Source organism: Panthera onca, chromosome D4 (assembly GCF_046562875.1).
Source record: "Panthera onca isolate mPanOnc1 chromosome D4, mPanOnc1 haplotype 2, whole genome shotgun sequence".
Taxonomy (NCBI): domain Eukaryota; kingdom Metazoa; phylum Chordata; class Mammalia; order Carnivora; family Felidae; genus Panthera; species Panthera onca.
The window spans coordinates 25,475,489-25,491,454 of record NC_138351.1 but is presented as its reverse complement, the minus strand read 5'-3'; the positions used below and the strand labels follow the sequence as shown (position 1 = coordinate 25,491,454).

At 41.1% G+C, this 15,966-nt stretch overlaps 1 protein-coding gene and 1 pseudogene across 3 annotated transcripts in view; both read left to right on the top strand.

The window, feature by feature from the left end:
* Positions 1 to 5,639, top strand: part of UBQLN1 (ubiquilin 1) — a 45,728-nt gene extending 40,089 nt beyond the window's left edge. Inside the window, exons 8-11 of one of the 2 annotated variants that reach the window (XM_060609960.3) lie at positions 434 to 517; positions 1,749 to 1,864; positions 2,093 to 2,261; positions 3,647 to 5,639. In XM_060609960.3, coding sequence (XP_060465943.1) covers positions 434 to 517; positions 1,749 to 1,864; positions 2,093 to 2,261; positions 3,647 to 3,799 — 522 coding nt within the window. In that variant the 3' untranslated portion in view covers positions 3,800 to 5,639. The remainder of the gene's footprint in view (positions 1 to 433; positions 518 to 1,748; positions 1,865 to 2,092; positions 2,262 to 3,646) is intronic. The other variant, XM_060609961.3, reaches the window with a different exon arrangement.
* Positions 5,640 to 5,764: 125 nt separating this feature from the next.
* LOC132663576 (thymosin beta-4-like) overlaps positions 5,765 to 15,966 on the top strand; it is a 34,195-nt pseudogene continuing 23,993 nt past the window's right edge. Inside the window, exon 1 of the transcript XR_013551817.2 lies at positions 5,765 to 14,248. The product of XR_013551817.2 is annotated as a thymosin beta-4-like (transcript). The remainder of the gene's footprint in view (positions 14,249 to 15,966) is intronic.

Here is a 15,966-nt window from a genome sequence, read left to right as displayed (position 1 = left end):
TGTGTTGAGGTGTCTAAGCAAGCCATGTATTGTTTCATGTATTGATGCTTATGTTTATTCTGTCAGTGTAGCAGAAAATGTATCCTCCTGAATGCCAGTTACCCCCATTTTTCTTTTAAGGGCAAATATTCACCTTTGCTCAAGGAAAATCCTAAGAAAATGATTGTTTTTATTTTTTAGGATATTGCATGTCATTATCATAATCACCATTCTCATTGAGAGAGAAGATGCCTCGTTTTGGTTTTATTTTTGTTTTTTTTTTCTGGAGATCCCTCTTGTGGACAGTATCTTCCCTTCTCCTTTTTTATTCATGTTCTACCTTCCTCCCTGTAAGTGCCAGATTAGGCACTTGGGGGAAGATAGACTATTAAACAAGGTACATTACTTGTTTCAGATATTTCCAGTTAAAATTGTTTGAACACTTGCCCCATAGATGATGCTGAATAATCCCCTATTTGCTGGAAATCCTCAGCTTCAAGAACAAATGAGACAACAGCTCCCAACTTTCCTCCAACAAGTGAGTAAGAAAAGATGCTAGCTATCTTCGGTAATGATTTGCTTGAAAAAGTTTGATGATAAACATTTTCCTTGCTCTTCTCTGGCTGATAGCAAAACATAGAAGTTAGTTTGATAATGCTGTCAATTCACAGAGAATTCAGCTTGATCTTAACTGAGCCCCATTTCACTGCTGACCTTTTGCTTATATTTCTTAAACATAAATTCTGAGGAAAGGACCATTTTGTTTTTGCTTTTGAGGATTTAGGATTTTGAATGCTTCGTTAATGCCATAAACCATTTCCTTTCACTTTACTAACTTTGAAGTGCTTCATTGTGTCATGTTATGCTTTATGGTTTAACTAATCTCGAGTAATGGGAAGGAGCACTACCCTATCCTATTTTACAGGTTTGGTTTCTTTGTAATGTTTTAATTCCTACAAATAATGGAATGTCTCTTTTTGAGGGGTAGATCTCATTTCCTCAAACTCGGAATTAGCAAGATTAAAATTGGCAGAGTTGTTCTATAAGGAAGGTTTTATTACAAAAAAATACTTGAGATTGGAATGGTATTTTATTATTTAAAAAGACAAAAGAGAAGTCAGTCTTGGTGTTTTGAAACTGGTAGTTCTAGGGCTTTTAAACATACAAATGATCTCAGGCCTGTAAGCCATTATCCAAGGTTAGTTATTGTCTTTGATCTATTGTAATGATGTTAATGTTAGCCTATCTTTTTTGGTCAGTCAGGTGGTGTATATTTGGAAGTAGTGAAGCTGAACTCAGGACACACGTATTAACTTCAAATTTGGAACTATTGTTTTAGAGTGTATCTTACTGGTAAAATTGTTACATTGGCAACAGATAACGCTTGGTCAGGAGGAATAGGTGGCTTTCACCATATTACCACGTTAAATAAACTTGTGCAGTTGGAGGTTGTCTCTTAGAAATAACACTTCTATCTTCTGTTGGAGAAGGGGAACAGTTGTGGCTTTGGGAGCGTAGCTCCTGATTGTCTTTCATTATGAAAAATGGCTTTCATGCTGGACTTGGGAGGAGGTCAGTTAATGATTTGCATACTAGGTTTGTTGTCAAGGAGGAGGTGCTTGTGTTTATTTGGGGAAAGAAATTCTGGATTACCAGTGTCTGGGAGTAAGGTTGTAAATTTTCTCCAGAAACACAGCAAAGAAACATTTAAATTTTACTTTCACTGATTTTAATTCCCTTGTTAACCACCTGTTTTCTTTCTTCCTTAGATGCAGAATCCGGATACATTATCAGCAATGTCAAATCCTAGAGCGATGCAGGCCTTGTTACAGATTCAACAGGGTTTACAGACATTAGCAACGGAAGCCCCCGGCCTGATCCCAGGGTATGCTTATTTGGGGGCGATTTTGAAAGTGCATAGTGGTTATTTCTTCTCTCTGAGCATTTCATACTTCGGTATCGTTGTGCCTATTTTTGTTGGGATTGTTTTCAAGACCTAATTTTCAAAGTTGAAAATGCTCATTTTAAGAAGATAACAGCTTACCATCAGCTGGCCTGGTCTGGCCTCCTGTTGCAGGAGCTTAGGGTATATGACCAATTTGTGCTTTCCTAGGTTTACTCCTGGCCTGGGGGCATTAGGAGGCACTGGAGGCTCTTCAGGAAGCAGCGGGTCTAACTCTGCACCTGGTGACAACCCAAGTCCCACGACAGGAGCCACTGAACCTGGACACCAGCAGTTCATCCAACAAATGCTGCAGGCTCTCGCTGGAGTAAATCCTCAGGTAAAGATTCTTTTCTGCTCACATTTTATATTCCTTGTTGGAAATTTAGAAATTTCTACAAACAACCAAAAACAGAAAGAGACAGTCCTCCAGGGTTTAGAATGTCATAAAAAGCACACTCTTATAAAACAGGCATTACGAAAATGAATGACTTGGGTGTACTATTAGACACTGAATGAAACGTTAAAGTTGTAGGGAAGAAATGCTGCAACTTTGCCTTATTTGGAAGTTGCCTTTAAAAATGCGTTTTTTGGAGTCCCTCTTTGGAAATCACTTGAAATTTGTTGTATTTTATAAACGTTTGTCAGGGAGGAACAGACACTTGATTATCCCAAATACCTCCTAAAACCTACGGTAACTACAGTTCTGTCTAGTCCTTGTATTTTGACTTAAAGAAAAAAATCCCACCTCACCTTACTCACTACCATCTCCTCTGGGAACTTGTGTAACATACGTAAACCTCACAAATATGGCTTAAAAATGTAGACTTCTAATAATGTCTTACATCTAGAAACATTTATTAGCTTTACTAAGAATCTGCCATCGTACGAAGATGGTGGCCATTTCAAACCGCTACAGTAGATTGCCCCCATAATTCCACATGGCAGTAATACAGCATGCTTTCTGATTTTAAGCCTTTTAAAGAAACAGGACAGGGTTTTGTCTTATAGAAGTATTTGTATTCCCAATATATGGCCTCTGGCTCGGTGTAATATTCATGGAATTATTAAGAAGAAAAGATTTTAGGTATTGGACAGAATTGTTATAGAAGTTGAACAGTCTACAGGCCTCCCCGTTAATTATCACATCAGCCAGGATTGATTGATCATTTGTGTATTTTTGTCTTCATTTCTGGAAAAAGATGTGGTGCAGCTGTTTGTGTATTCCGTGGGCCTGGACCTTGAGCTGTCCTGGACACGTGACTGGCCAGTGCAGGCATCCGGTGCCCATTCTAAGCCACATTCGAACTTTAGAATTGTGTATGTGAGGACACTGGCAATAAGTACAAAATAAAATCATTAATTCTGAACTAATTTGTATATATACTTTCGTTTCCTGCATATTTATCAGCTTCTTAAATATATCTAATGGGTGATGTTTATTAAGCGATTTTTTTTTTTTTTTAAAGCAGAGTTTTGTGCTTTATCTGACAGGATCATTTAAGTATAAATAAGACTATTTAAAGTAACAAAATTAAGTGCTAATGGACTTTTAAATATGTTGACCATGTTTCAAGAGAGCCAGTGCTTTTATAGCCTAGTAGAGCAGCATATGTTGTAAGAAAGCAATTAGAACTTTAGAATTTATTTAGGTGTGACACGGACTGATTTTCCTTAGAGTTTTGGTTAGTTTTTTTTTTTTTCTTTTTTATTTCCCTTTAACAGCTACAGAATCCAGAAGTCCGATTTCAGCAACAACTGGAACAGCTCAGTGCAATGGGATTTTTGAACCGTGAAGCAAACTTGCAAGCGCTAATAGCAACAGGAGGTGATATCAATGCCGCTATTGAAAGGTTACTGGGCTCCCAGCCATCATAGCAGCATTTCTGTATCTTGAGAAAATGTAATTTATTTTTGATAACGGCTCTTAAATCTTTAAAATACCCGCTTTATTTCATTTTGACTCTTGGAATTCTGTGCTATAAACAAACCCAATATGATGCATTTTAAGGTGGAGTGCAGTAAGATGTGTGGGTTTCTCTGTATTTTTTTTTTTTTTTTTTTTTTTAAACGGTGGGAATCAATGCTTTTTCATTTAAGGCTACTGCATGCATCAAACACTCTGCATTTATTGTAATTTTTTAAAAAAAAACATCACCTTTTATAGTTGGGTGAACAGATTTTTGTCCTGCATCTGTCCAGTTTATTTGCTTTTAAACATTAGCCTATGGTAGTAATTTATGTAGAATAAAAGCATTTAAAAGAAGCAAATCATTTGCGCTCTATAATTTGTGGTACAATATTGCTTATTGTGACTTTGGCATGTAGTTTTGCAAACAAAATGCTGTAAGATTTATACTACTGAGAGTTTTTGCTTTATTTGTATACAATATAGTATGCACATTTGGGATTGCATTTCTAGAAACATACTGCAATAGATTATCTGAGCAAAGCACTTGTAACCAAAAAAGTGGAGATAAGGAAATACTTTAAAGCTGAGTATTTCCTAATTGTGTAGAATCTTACAGCATCTTTGATAAACATCTCTCAGCAAAAGTGCCGGTTAGGTTTGTTGGAAATATAGTAGAAAAGCTGATTCTGGTTATCTCTCTAAGGACATTTAATTGTACAGACAACATAATGTAACATTGTGTCAACATTCACAGATTGACTGTAAATTACCTTCATCTTTGCGCAGACTGAAGGGGCACTGTAGTACAGCCCAAAAGTGCATCTGCCTAGGACTCTTCAGCTTCTCCCATAGGTAGTTTAACAGGCATTACGATTTGTAATTGAAATGTTGCTTTCACTGAAAGTGTCTTGATGTTTCAGTTATTTTTAATTGCCATATAAAAATAGAACTATCTTTTGGGTTTATCAGTTTTCTCATGCACAGGCAATACATAAATTTAAAATGATTTGTGAGCCACTTGTTTCTGAAGTGTTTTGGTAGTTCTATTAAGAAATAGTTAAATATTGTGCTTTTCAGAGCCTCAGAGAAGGGGAGCTGGGGGCGGGGGGTGGGGGTCTCTCCTGGATTGGGCCAGCCTAAATAGTACTGGCAACCAAGATTCTGTTAGGATTTCTGTGCATATAGTGTAGTAAAAAGGTATCATTCAGGGGTGAAAAACAAAGAGCCGTTTTAACAATGTTGAATTCATTAGGCTGTTGTTCTACAGCCTTTTTCTTCCCTCCCCAAAGAAGTTCTGTTTGCCTAACTCTCAAACTGTTGGGGTGTGGTACATTCCTTTAGGACCAATTAAAACATAACTTTGGGGTCAGTAATATATTTGGCTGACTCTGGTTCAGTATTCTCTTAGGTCGTTATATTCTCTCATGTACAGTTACAGGAAATTAAAATGTTAAAGTAACCTAAAATGAGTTCAGACCAATAAAATCAAGGGAAATACAAGTTGAATTCCATTACTTCTGTAAGTTGCTTGCTATTAAAAAAGGTCAAGAGGCCAGGTTGCCCACCAGCCCGTGCACAGTTGTGACACTTTCCCCAGAAGGAAAACATGAATGACGATCAAGGGAGAGGCAGGACTAGAGGACGTTGTTAAGGATGATATTCATGTGTCTTTGCTCTCTCTGCCTTATGCCTCAGTGTGGTCAAGAAACTTTTGTACTGGCGAATGGTGGTATACAGTGTGGGGTAGTGTCATAACCAATTTGACAATTTATTAATCACAAAATAACAATAAATCTCTAGCTTTTACACTTGGTTTGTCTTGCCTCTTTTGTAGATAGAAAAAGATGTCTTCAAGACTACTGAAGTTGATTTACCCCAGATTTTATCACACTTAAATCATTCTTTATCAGTTTTTAAGTTTCCCCAATTAAAATGAGTATACACTGTATTGTGTATTAAAAAGATAACCAACTGGATGTCAGGTGACCTGGGCTCTGCTTGCTGCTTTTGGTACCTAACTGTTATTTGACTTTGAGTAAAGACATCATGATATCTTTGCTGTAAAAGTGCTGGTGAGGCCTGTTCAGCACACCGGACTGGGTAATCTCTTCAGTACCTTACAGCTGCTGCGATGGTACTATCTTGTTGTTGTTTGGTTCTGTTTTAGATCTAAATACCTTTTTAGGAGTTCAAAATACTTAAAAAGTCTCAAAAGCATTAAGAACACTTAAAATATTTTAGGCTTACATTGTTCTCATATTGGGTTATTAATTGCAAATTGAATAAATAATGGAATCGTGAAGATAACATTTCAGAATCTTATTTCCCAAGTGGAAGATTTGTGGTACTGTAAACAAAGTGTAGAGAATATTGAACAGTCAGATAAATGGCAGTTGGCCTCTGTGTGTTCAGAATTGGAGTGGCAGACTCTGCTTAAATATACGAATGAAAGGAGTCTTGTTTGGGGAGACATTATTACTATGTTAATTCAGTAGGCAAATTACAACAAAATAAGACGGATGAAAATGTCACTAACAGTAATACAAGTTAAGGGTGGCTGCATGTCTGTGCTTGTACAAAACACAAGATTGTGTGGTTAAGGCAGGGAAATGCTGCATACTCTACTTCCTCTCTTAGAGATTAACACTAAACATGTTAACATCACCAGGAAGCCCTGCATTAAAGAAATCTGTTTAAAGTTGTCTAATCCATTCTCACCGAACACACCTTGGGAAAAGTGTCCTTAGCAAACCTGCACTTCTCTGGTATTGCACATGGTACTCTCTTCTCTTCTTGTATTGTATCTGTCATCATGCTTTATGTAAAGCCTACCTGCCGTTCTTTCTGGTCTCGGATCTGAAGTCTTCCTAAGCCGTGTTCACCAGTGATGAATTTGAAGTGATTAATTTTAGTGTCAACTGCTGCACTCTGTCCCTCTCGTTTGCCTTACAGCTCTGGGTTTGGGTGGTTGTGTTTGTTTCATTGTTTTGTTTTGTTTTAATGTGTTTTTTTTCTGCTCTGAAATCTTGTTCGTTACTTAAGTAATATTAAATGTTCTTCCTTGACTGCACATGTGTATCATTCCTTTAATCAACCATAGGCAGCCATTGCCTTAGAAAGTTAACATTTATTGGACATCTGTTAAGTATAGGGTTCTTTTCTAGTTGCTCAGAGTATAGCAGTAAATAAAACATGTCCATTTGAGGTTTACATAGGAGAATGTAGGGAGACACCAATAAACAGAACCTATACATTTAGCTTGGTTAGGTAGTAACAGTGCTCTGGCAAAAAAATTAAGCAGAGTAAGGAGCCTAGTTCAGGAAGAAGGTGTTATTTTATGTAGGTGGTCTGAGAAGGATTTATTGAGAGTGACATTTAAATAGAGACATGAAGGTGACCTGCGAGGGTGAATAACTTTCCAGGAAGAGGGACAACCAATGAAATGGCCCAGTGATGGGAGCTTTCTGAGTGTTTATAGAACACAGGGAGTTCTGTGTGCCTGGGCAAGGTGAGCAAGGGAGACAGTGCTGTAGGGCATATGATTGGAGACATGAGGGGAGGGGAGTGGCCTCAGATATGGAAGGCTTAATACCACAGGTTTTGTGTCCCATCCTCAGGGTTTTCTGATGTACTGGTTCTGGGTTTGGAGGAGAATTTGCATTTCTAACAAGTTCCTAGGTGAGAACCACGGGCTAGGGGAACCAGGGTGGAAGCAGGGAAACAGGAGGTAATAATCTGGGTGAGAGATCACATGGGCTTGGACTGGGTTGGTAGCAGTGGAGGGTATTAAGAAGTCAGATTTGAGGTATGTTTTGAGGGCAGAGCCAGTTGGATTTATTGATGAATAAAACTGAGGTTAAGAGCAAGAGAGGTGTCAAGCAGGGTGAACAAGGTACAGACATCTATGGGGCGGAGTATAAATCTGAAGTTTTGTTTTGATGTGTTAAGTGGGATGTACTTGATAGGACATATAAGTGGAAATAATAGGAAGGCAGTTGGAAGAGAGAGGTTCAGGCTATGGCCAAGTTGTGTAGCTGCCACTGTATGTATCTGGTATTGAAAGCCAAAGAACTAGGCCAGTGGTTCTCAACCAGAGGTGATTCTGCCCTCCAGGGGGCTCTTGGCAATGTCTAGAGACACATTTCCTTTTTTTTTTTTTTTTTTAATTTTTTTTTAATTTTTTTTTTTAATGTTTATTTTTGAGACAGAGACAGAGCATGAACGGGGGAGGGTCAGAGAAAGGGAGACACAGAATCTGAAACAGGCTCCAGGCTCTGAGCTGTCAGCACAGAGCCCGACGTGGGGCTCGAACTCACGGACCGTGAGATCATGACCTGAGCCGAAGTCAGACGCTTAACCGACAGAGCCACCCAGGCGCCTCATGTTTATTCATTTTTGAGACAGAGAGAGACAGAGCATGAATGGGGGAGGGGCAGAGAGAGAGGGAGACACAGAATCTGAAACAGGCTCCAGGCTCTGAGCTGTCAGCACAGAGCCCGACGCAGGGCTCGAACTCACGGACCGCGAGATCATGACCTGAGCCGAAGTCGGACGCCCAACCAACTGAGCCACCCAGGCGCCCCAATTTTTTTTTTTTTTTTTAATGTTTATTTTTGAGAGAGAGAGACAGAGTGTGAGCTGGGGAGGGGCAGAGATAGGGAGACATAGAATCTGAAGCAGGAGCTGTCAGCACAGAGCCCGACGCAGTGCTCGAACCCAAGAACTGTAAGATCATGACCTGAGCTGAAGTCGGACACTTAACTGAGCCACCCAGGCACCCCATAGAGACACATTTCTTTAAAAAAATATTTATTTATTTTGAGAGAGAGAGCGCACATGCGCACGAGCTGGTGAGAGGAGGAGAGGGGCAGAGAGACAGAATCCCAGGCAGGCTCCACACTGCCAGCACAGGGACCAACATGGGGCTCAGTCTCACGACATGTGAGATCATGACCTCAAGAGTCAGATGCTTAACCAACTGAGCCACCCAGTCACCCCTGGAGACACATTTTTTTGACATCACGATTGGGGCTGCTGTAGGTGTCCTGTGAGCTAAACATTTTGCAGTACACAGGATGGCTCCCTCAACTAAGATTTATCTGGTCCGGAATGTTACAGTGCCAAGGTTGAGAAATCCTGACCAGATGAATTGCAGAGTGAGTGTTGATAAAGACACTTTGGGAGGATTGAGCCTTCGTTTACTCTTACTTTCCAGTTGAGGGAGATGAGAGGAAACCAGCAAAGTAGAACTGAGAGGCCCTGAAAGCCAGGAAGGAACGCTTTCACAAGGAGGAAGATGGTAAATGAACTGTGTTGCTTTACGTACTCGTCATGGTTTGAGTATTAGGAGCTACTCCCTTCGGGACTGTGATAGGGGTCTTATGGAGTGATGAGGGTAAAACTCTGGTTAGAGTGCACCGAGGAGGTATCAGCAGACATAGAGGTCTGAAGTAAAGAGAGTCAGAGAGATGGGGGCACAGCTGTCGAGGAGAGTGGTGGTGGTGTGCAGGAAGTTAGCCTTTTGTATTCTTTTAAGATGGGAAGTACCACGGCATATTTGTCTTCCAGTACAAGTGATTGGAGTGGGGGAAAGCTTGATTTAGGTGGAGAACACGGGGTAATTGTTTTCTACCAAAAAGTACAAAGAGAAAGGAGTTAACTAGCTTGTGATCCCCAGAATAGGTTTTATAAATAAGCAAGCACACATGCACACGCCCCTTTGTTACACAGGCTGAAGTGTGAAGGAAAGGCTTTCTTTGTCTCTCCAGCCATCATATTCCCTTCCTTTGTTTAGGAGTGGTACGTTCCAGTCCATCTGAAATATTTTTTGTGGCCAGCCCTTTCAGAAGTGAACAAAAGCACCCCCTGCCCCACAGCTTTTGTGTGATGGAAGAGGATGAGGTTGAGATTTCTTGCAGAGCTGGACAGCGATGAAACACGCGCTCAGATTGTAATTCCAATTTAAACTTGTGAACATTTGTTGTATTTCAGATTCCCCGATTGACACATAGCCTGTCCCAGATCCACACCACCAGTGTGTCTTACTTGCCACTCTGTGCTTAAAACAGAGCGAGGCACACGTTAGAGGTCCCAGTAGTTTTCCTTAAAAGGTCAGTGCTGAAGTACTTCTGTGTATTCAAGCTAGCTTTCTTTTTTCTTTTTCCAAAGCTGCTCTGAGAGGGAAGGGAATTTCCCCCTGTGCTGTGTTGTCTACTGCTTCGTAACAAACTACCCCACAGTTTGGGTAGGACTTGGTGAATGCTGCTGGAGCAACTGCACAGGGGCTGGGGTACTTACGTTCGGGACAACTTCTTGCCACCGGTGTTTAATTCCTACATTCTTTCACCTGGGAGTGTGGTCGGGGTCTCATTTCCTGTCCATGTGGGCCTTTGCACAGAGTATTTGTGCTTCTTTACAACATGGTTGATAGGTTTCAAGATCAAATATTTCGAGAGACATGAATGCTGTCAGTTTTTAAAGGTCTGGGCCCTGAGTTGGTCTAGTGTCATTTCTCCCATATTTTAATGGTCATTCTTAGCTTGGCCAGATTTAACGGTCCTAGGCCCCACTTCTTGATGTGTAGAATGTCAAAGGATTTGTAACTATCTTAACTTACCATAACTATGATCCCAGAAGGGGGAAAATGTTAGAGGAGCACAATTTTCTTCAATGTTTACTCTTTCCCAAGGAAGAAGTAGTAACTTGCCTATGTGTAGAATACTGTAGAAGAACTGTGTACACTTGACTGAGCCCCTTTTCTGGTCTGCTGTCCTAGCGCATGGTAATAAGGTTAGCGAGACAGGCTCTGCTTTGTGGGGAAAGCCTGTGGTTTGGGTTCTTTTTTGTTTCGTTTGGTAAAAATTGTGATAATCTAGATGCAATAAAATTTATTGCAATTAGAGTGTATAGTTCACTGGTATTAAGTAAATTCACAGTGTTGTGCAACCATCACAATCATACAGAACTTCATCTCCCCAAAAGAAAGCCTTATAGCCATTAATTAAGCAGTCTCTTAACCATTTCTCTACAACCCTGGCAGCCACTAGTCTGTTTTCTATCTGGATTTACTTCTTTTGGGTATTTCATTTAAATGGAATTACATAATATGTTTGGGCTTCTGGGTCTGGCTTCTTTCCCTTCATATGTTTTCCAGGTTTATCCATATTGTAGCATGTATGAGTACTTCATTCCCTGTCGTGGCTGAATAACAAACACTCCATTGTATGGACAGGCGACACTTTATTCATCCATCTGTTGATGGACACTTCCACCATTTGGATATTGTAAATAATGCTTGTAACATTGGTATAGAAGTATCAGTTTGAGTCTCAGTTCTTTTGGATACATACCTAGAGTGGAATTGCTGGGTCATGTGTAGTAATTTTCAGTTTTAACTTTGAGGAACTGCCTATTTTCACGGTGGCTACACCATTTTACGTTCCTACTAGCAGTGTATGGGTTCCAGTTTTCTCTGCATCCTCGCCAGCACTTGTATTTTCTGTTTCTGTTTGTTTTTAAATTACAGCCATTTTCCTGGTGTGAATTGGTATGTCATTGTGGTTTTGACTTGCGTTTCCCTAAGGACTAGTGATGAGTATTTTTTCTTGTGCTTTTTTATTGGCCGCTTGTATGTTGTCCGTGGAGAAATGTTTAAGCCCTTTGTCCCTTTTTAATTCTGTTTTTTTGTTGTTGAGTTGTAGGAGTTCTTTATATGTTCTGGATATTAAATCTTTTCAGATATGATTTGCACATATTTTCCCCCTTTTCTGCAGGTTGTCTTTTCACTTTCTTGATAATGTCTTTTGCACAAAAGTGTTTAATTTTTGATGAAGTCCAGTTTATCTTTTTTTTCTTCTTCTGTCACTTTGCTTGTGGTGGCATATTTAAGGATCCATTGCCAAGGGTGGCTCATTCAATCAAGTGTCTGACGTTTGATTTTGGCTCAAGGTCATGATTTGCCGTGAGATCGAGCCCAACGTGTTGCTCTGTGCTGACAGTGTGGAGCCTGCTTGGGATTCTCTCTCCCTTTCTCTCTGCCCCTCCCCAAGCCATGCTCTCTGTCTGTCTCTCAAAGTAAATGAACTTAAAAACAAACAAACAAAAAAAGACTTCATTGCCAAATCCAAGGTCGTGAAGATTTTTCTCCTGTGTTTTCTTCCAAGAATTTTATGAATTTAGCTCTTATGTATAGGCCATTGACCCATCTGAATTGGTTCTGTGGTTCTAGATTTGCAGCGGAAAGACAAGAGTTCTGACAATTTCCATTCCTCTCTTTCAAGAAAAAAGAAAGAAAAGGAACAAAGACAAATAATGCCTCAAACAGAATATGGCAGCTAGATGTTAAAATGTAGCTAGTTGTAGACCGTGCTCTTGGCCAACCTGAGATCTTAGGTTTTCTCACAACAGTCTTAAAGTTCTTTATTTTCTCTTCTCATACCTATCTCCACTCTGTCTGCATGTCCTGCCACTCAGTATGGCCTCCATCTTTCAGTGATCAAAATGTGATTTGTGTCCCATCCAGACACTAAGCTTACGGTCTCGTGTACTGTATGCACTGTGACCACCAATCCCAGTCTTAATGTGGTACCTTTGGAAATCCAAACGTCACATAGGAAGCAGACAGTAGGTGCAAACCAGCCGAGCAAAGGCATGCGGGTGAAATCTGTAATCTGTGAAGAGGAAGCAGTTCCAACCCTGGCCTCACATCAAAAGCAACTGTAGAGGTGACAAAATAAGCCTGCTCCAGACTAAGTGGAATTGTTCTATTGTGGGTAAAGTCGGGCATAGGTTTTTAAAGCTGAAGTGACTGTAATATGCTGCCACGGTTAGAACAACTTACTTAAAGGGAAATGGGAATTTATTAGTAATTGAAGGCAGTGCTTCTCAACTTCATTGTGCACGTACATCACCTGGGATCCTGTGCATACTCTGATACAAAAACTAAATGGATCCAAGACCTAAATGTAAGAGCTAAAACTATAAAGCTCTTAGAAGAAAACAGGTGTAAATTCTTCATAACTTTGGACTAGGCAGTGGTTTCTTAGCTACAACACCAAAAACACAAGCAGCCAATGAAAAAGAAGTTCGACTTCAGCAGACTCTAACTTTTGTACTTCAAAGGTGATCAAGTAAACAAACTCCAGAGAATGGGTGAGACTATTTGCAGATTGTGTATCTGTTAAGAATCTAGTATCCAGGACACAGAACTCTTACAGAACAATAAAAAGAGAAAAAACAACCCAAGGCACGATGGATTTGAATAGGTATTTCTCCAAACACAATAAGCAAATGGCCAAATAAGCACAGGAAAATGTGTTCAACATCATTAGGGAAGTGCAAATCAAAACCTTAATGAGGTACCACTTCACATCCCCTAGGATGGCTGTAATCACAAAGATAGAAAATAACAAGTATTAGTAGGATTGCAGGTGGGAATGTAAAATGGTGCCACTACCTAGAAACCAGTTCAGCAGTCTTTACAAGATTAACCACAGGAGCCCCAGCTACAGAAGGAAGTGGTATAGATCCTGAGAGATTAATCCACTAGTTCCCTGTTACTCAACCCTCTGACCTCAGGGTAAAACCAACTACAGCAACCTGACCCTTACTTAAGATGGAAAGCCTACCAGATGCTCACTTCTTAAGAAGAGAAGTTCAAGTTAAACCCTCTGAGTTCTGCTTGTGTTCAAGAGGTAAATGTGTCCTCAGCTACTTCAAATTTAGGCCTAAAAGACCTTAGTGACAATAATCTGACAATTAGAGGGAAGAAAAGCAATGCCTGTCATCCAGGAGCTGACTTGCTACTAAAAGTGGGGTCTCTGTCCTGCTGAATAATCTTGCAAAATACCTACATAGCTACAAGACTGCTCCGTGACCAAAGTCAAAAGACCCGTTTTGTAATTGTGCCTGCACACAGAGAAGAACATGAACATTGTCCAGTCTGCAAAAAATAACCAGGTATCTCCCTGTTCTAATACACTTCTTTATGAATGATAGCTTTAGCCTCAGTTCATTTTCTCACCTTACTAAGGTACCCAATCATCCCCTACTTCCTAAACAGCTTCCTTGAATCCTCCCTTAGTTCACCTAATGTGTCCAAACCATAAGTCCTTTTGTGACCTCTTCCTGCGATCCCCCCAGTTCTGAAGGTGTGTTCTTCTTTATCTAAGGAGCAACAGACCCAGCCTGTGTAATGCACGTATGTTCCTGCATCACCTGGAGCGCTGAGCAGTGGCTGCATTTAGATAAAGCATGCATTTTCCATTGTGCCATGGTCCTCACCACTCCCTCATGTCTGTCATATCCCGCTATTGTTTTTGCTAGGCACTCTGGGCATTCGAGTGTGCAGGTCCTGCCATCGCCATGATTTGGGGACATTTTTCCCCCAGCACCATCTGATTGGATCCTTAGTTAAGGTATGTGTTAGATATTCACCATTAGGTCTTGGGTCCTCCTGAGTGATGGCCCATGATTTTCCAACCTTAACCCAAAAAGTGACATTCAGTTTCTACAGCATCTAAGATTGCTGGGGGGAATCTCCACTGGAGGGATTGAAGATTGTCTGGAAGTCAGCACCAGGCTATACATTTTACACCTGAGATTCTGCAAAGGTTGAAACACCTCCCTGCATTGAGGCCCAACACAGTTTATAGCTTGTAGGCTGATATCTAATCAGATTCCACTTCCTTGGTAATCGCTAAGCAATCATAATCCCATACTACAGTTAATACTTTGTAATTTCAATCATTTTGAACATACAGATTTGCTATTGAGTGAATGGAGAATAAACTTGCATAGTTTCAGAAAATGAATATCTCTGGTTGATGCTGTTTTTAAAGTCAACCTGTTTTATTATTTAAGTTCATTTTGGGGAGTATTTGCATGCATGAGTGGGGGAGGGGCAGAGTGAGGGAGAGAGAATCCCAAGCAGGCTCCGTGCTGTCAGCACAGAGCCGGACACTTAACCGACTGAGCCACCTGGGTGCCCCAAGTCACCCTGTTTTAATTTCTCCCTTCTTGCACTCCCATCCACTGACAGGTAGTTTGCTCATCAGAGCAGTCTCTAGAGAGGCCTGGCCTGACAGGTGTCAGTTCCCGGACCTTTGGGGCACCTGGAGGTGACACCCATAGTGGTGTCTTGCCTGTGGTTACTCAGTGTGTGGCGGTGCTGTGTCCGGAGCTCAGCCTTTCCGGCCTCCTGATTCCAAAGCTGGTGCGCAGATCTTGGAATCCTGTCAGGCCTCAAGAGCTGGGGAGGGCTGGAAGGAGACCTATCAGAGCCCAAAGACTCAAGATTCTCGTACTTAGCAGGGGTTCACAAGCTCCTCCACAGTCCAAAAAGCAGGAGTGAGAGTTTGTCCTGTGGCCACACTCCCTCAGACTCCCAGGGGTGACGAGTATAACAAGAGCCAACATTTGTTGAGCAGTTGGGGTGTCAGTTTGGGTCTCTGCACTGTGCATGTGTCTGTTCTCCCAATTGTACGAGGTGGGCAGTGTTTTATAGGAGAGGAAAATATTTAACCTGAGCTTGCTCCCTGGTGGGACAGGTGGTTAAGTGGTTATTTGCAGGGTTGAGAAAATCAGGTTGAGACAAGTCTCACCTGCCTCTTCTTGCCAGGTCGTAGAGGCTGAGCAGAAGGGTGGTCAGACCTGGGTGGGGAGCCAGGGGCAGGACCTGTGGCTGCCACAGGTGTTCTCGTGGGTGGGAGAGCGGCCTGTGCTTGCGGTGTCCCCCTGAGGTGCCACCAGAGGGCAGTACTGGCTCATACCTTGGCATCCCTGTGGCCATCTTGGGGAAGATTTGAGCAGTGGTTGGTTCCCATCCCCACCAGATTCAGCGCTCCTTTTTATTTTTGAACAACTATTTTCTAATGCCTTCCCCCTGCCCCCCCTCCCCCCGCTTACAACTTTGAAGTGAAACTGATTGGTAGTAGAACTTACCCAGCAAATAGTAAATAGGATGCCTTAACTCTAAATGAGAAAAAGGGAAAGTAACTTGTAATCAGTTAATGAGTTCCAGTGTGTAACACTTGGACACAGTTACACTAGACCAACACAGTGGAGCAGCTGGATGCTTGTGCCTGTAGGTGGATCACTGTGAATGAAGCATTACAAACACAGATTGATGTAGGTG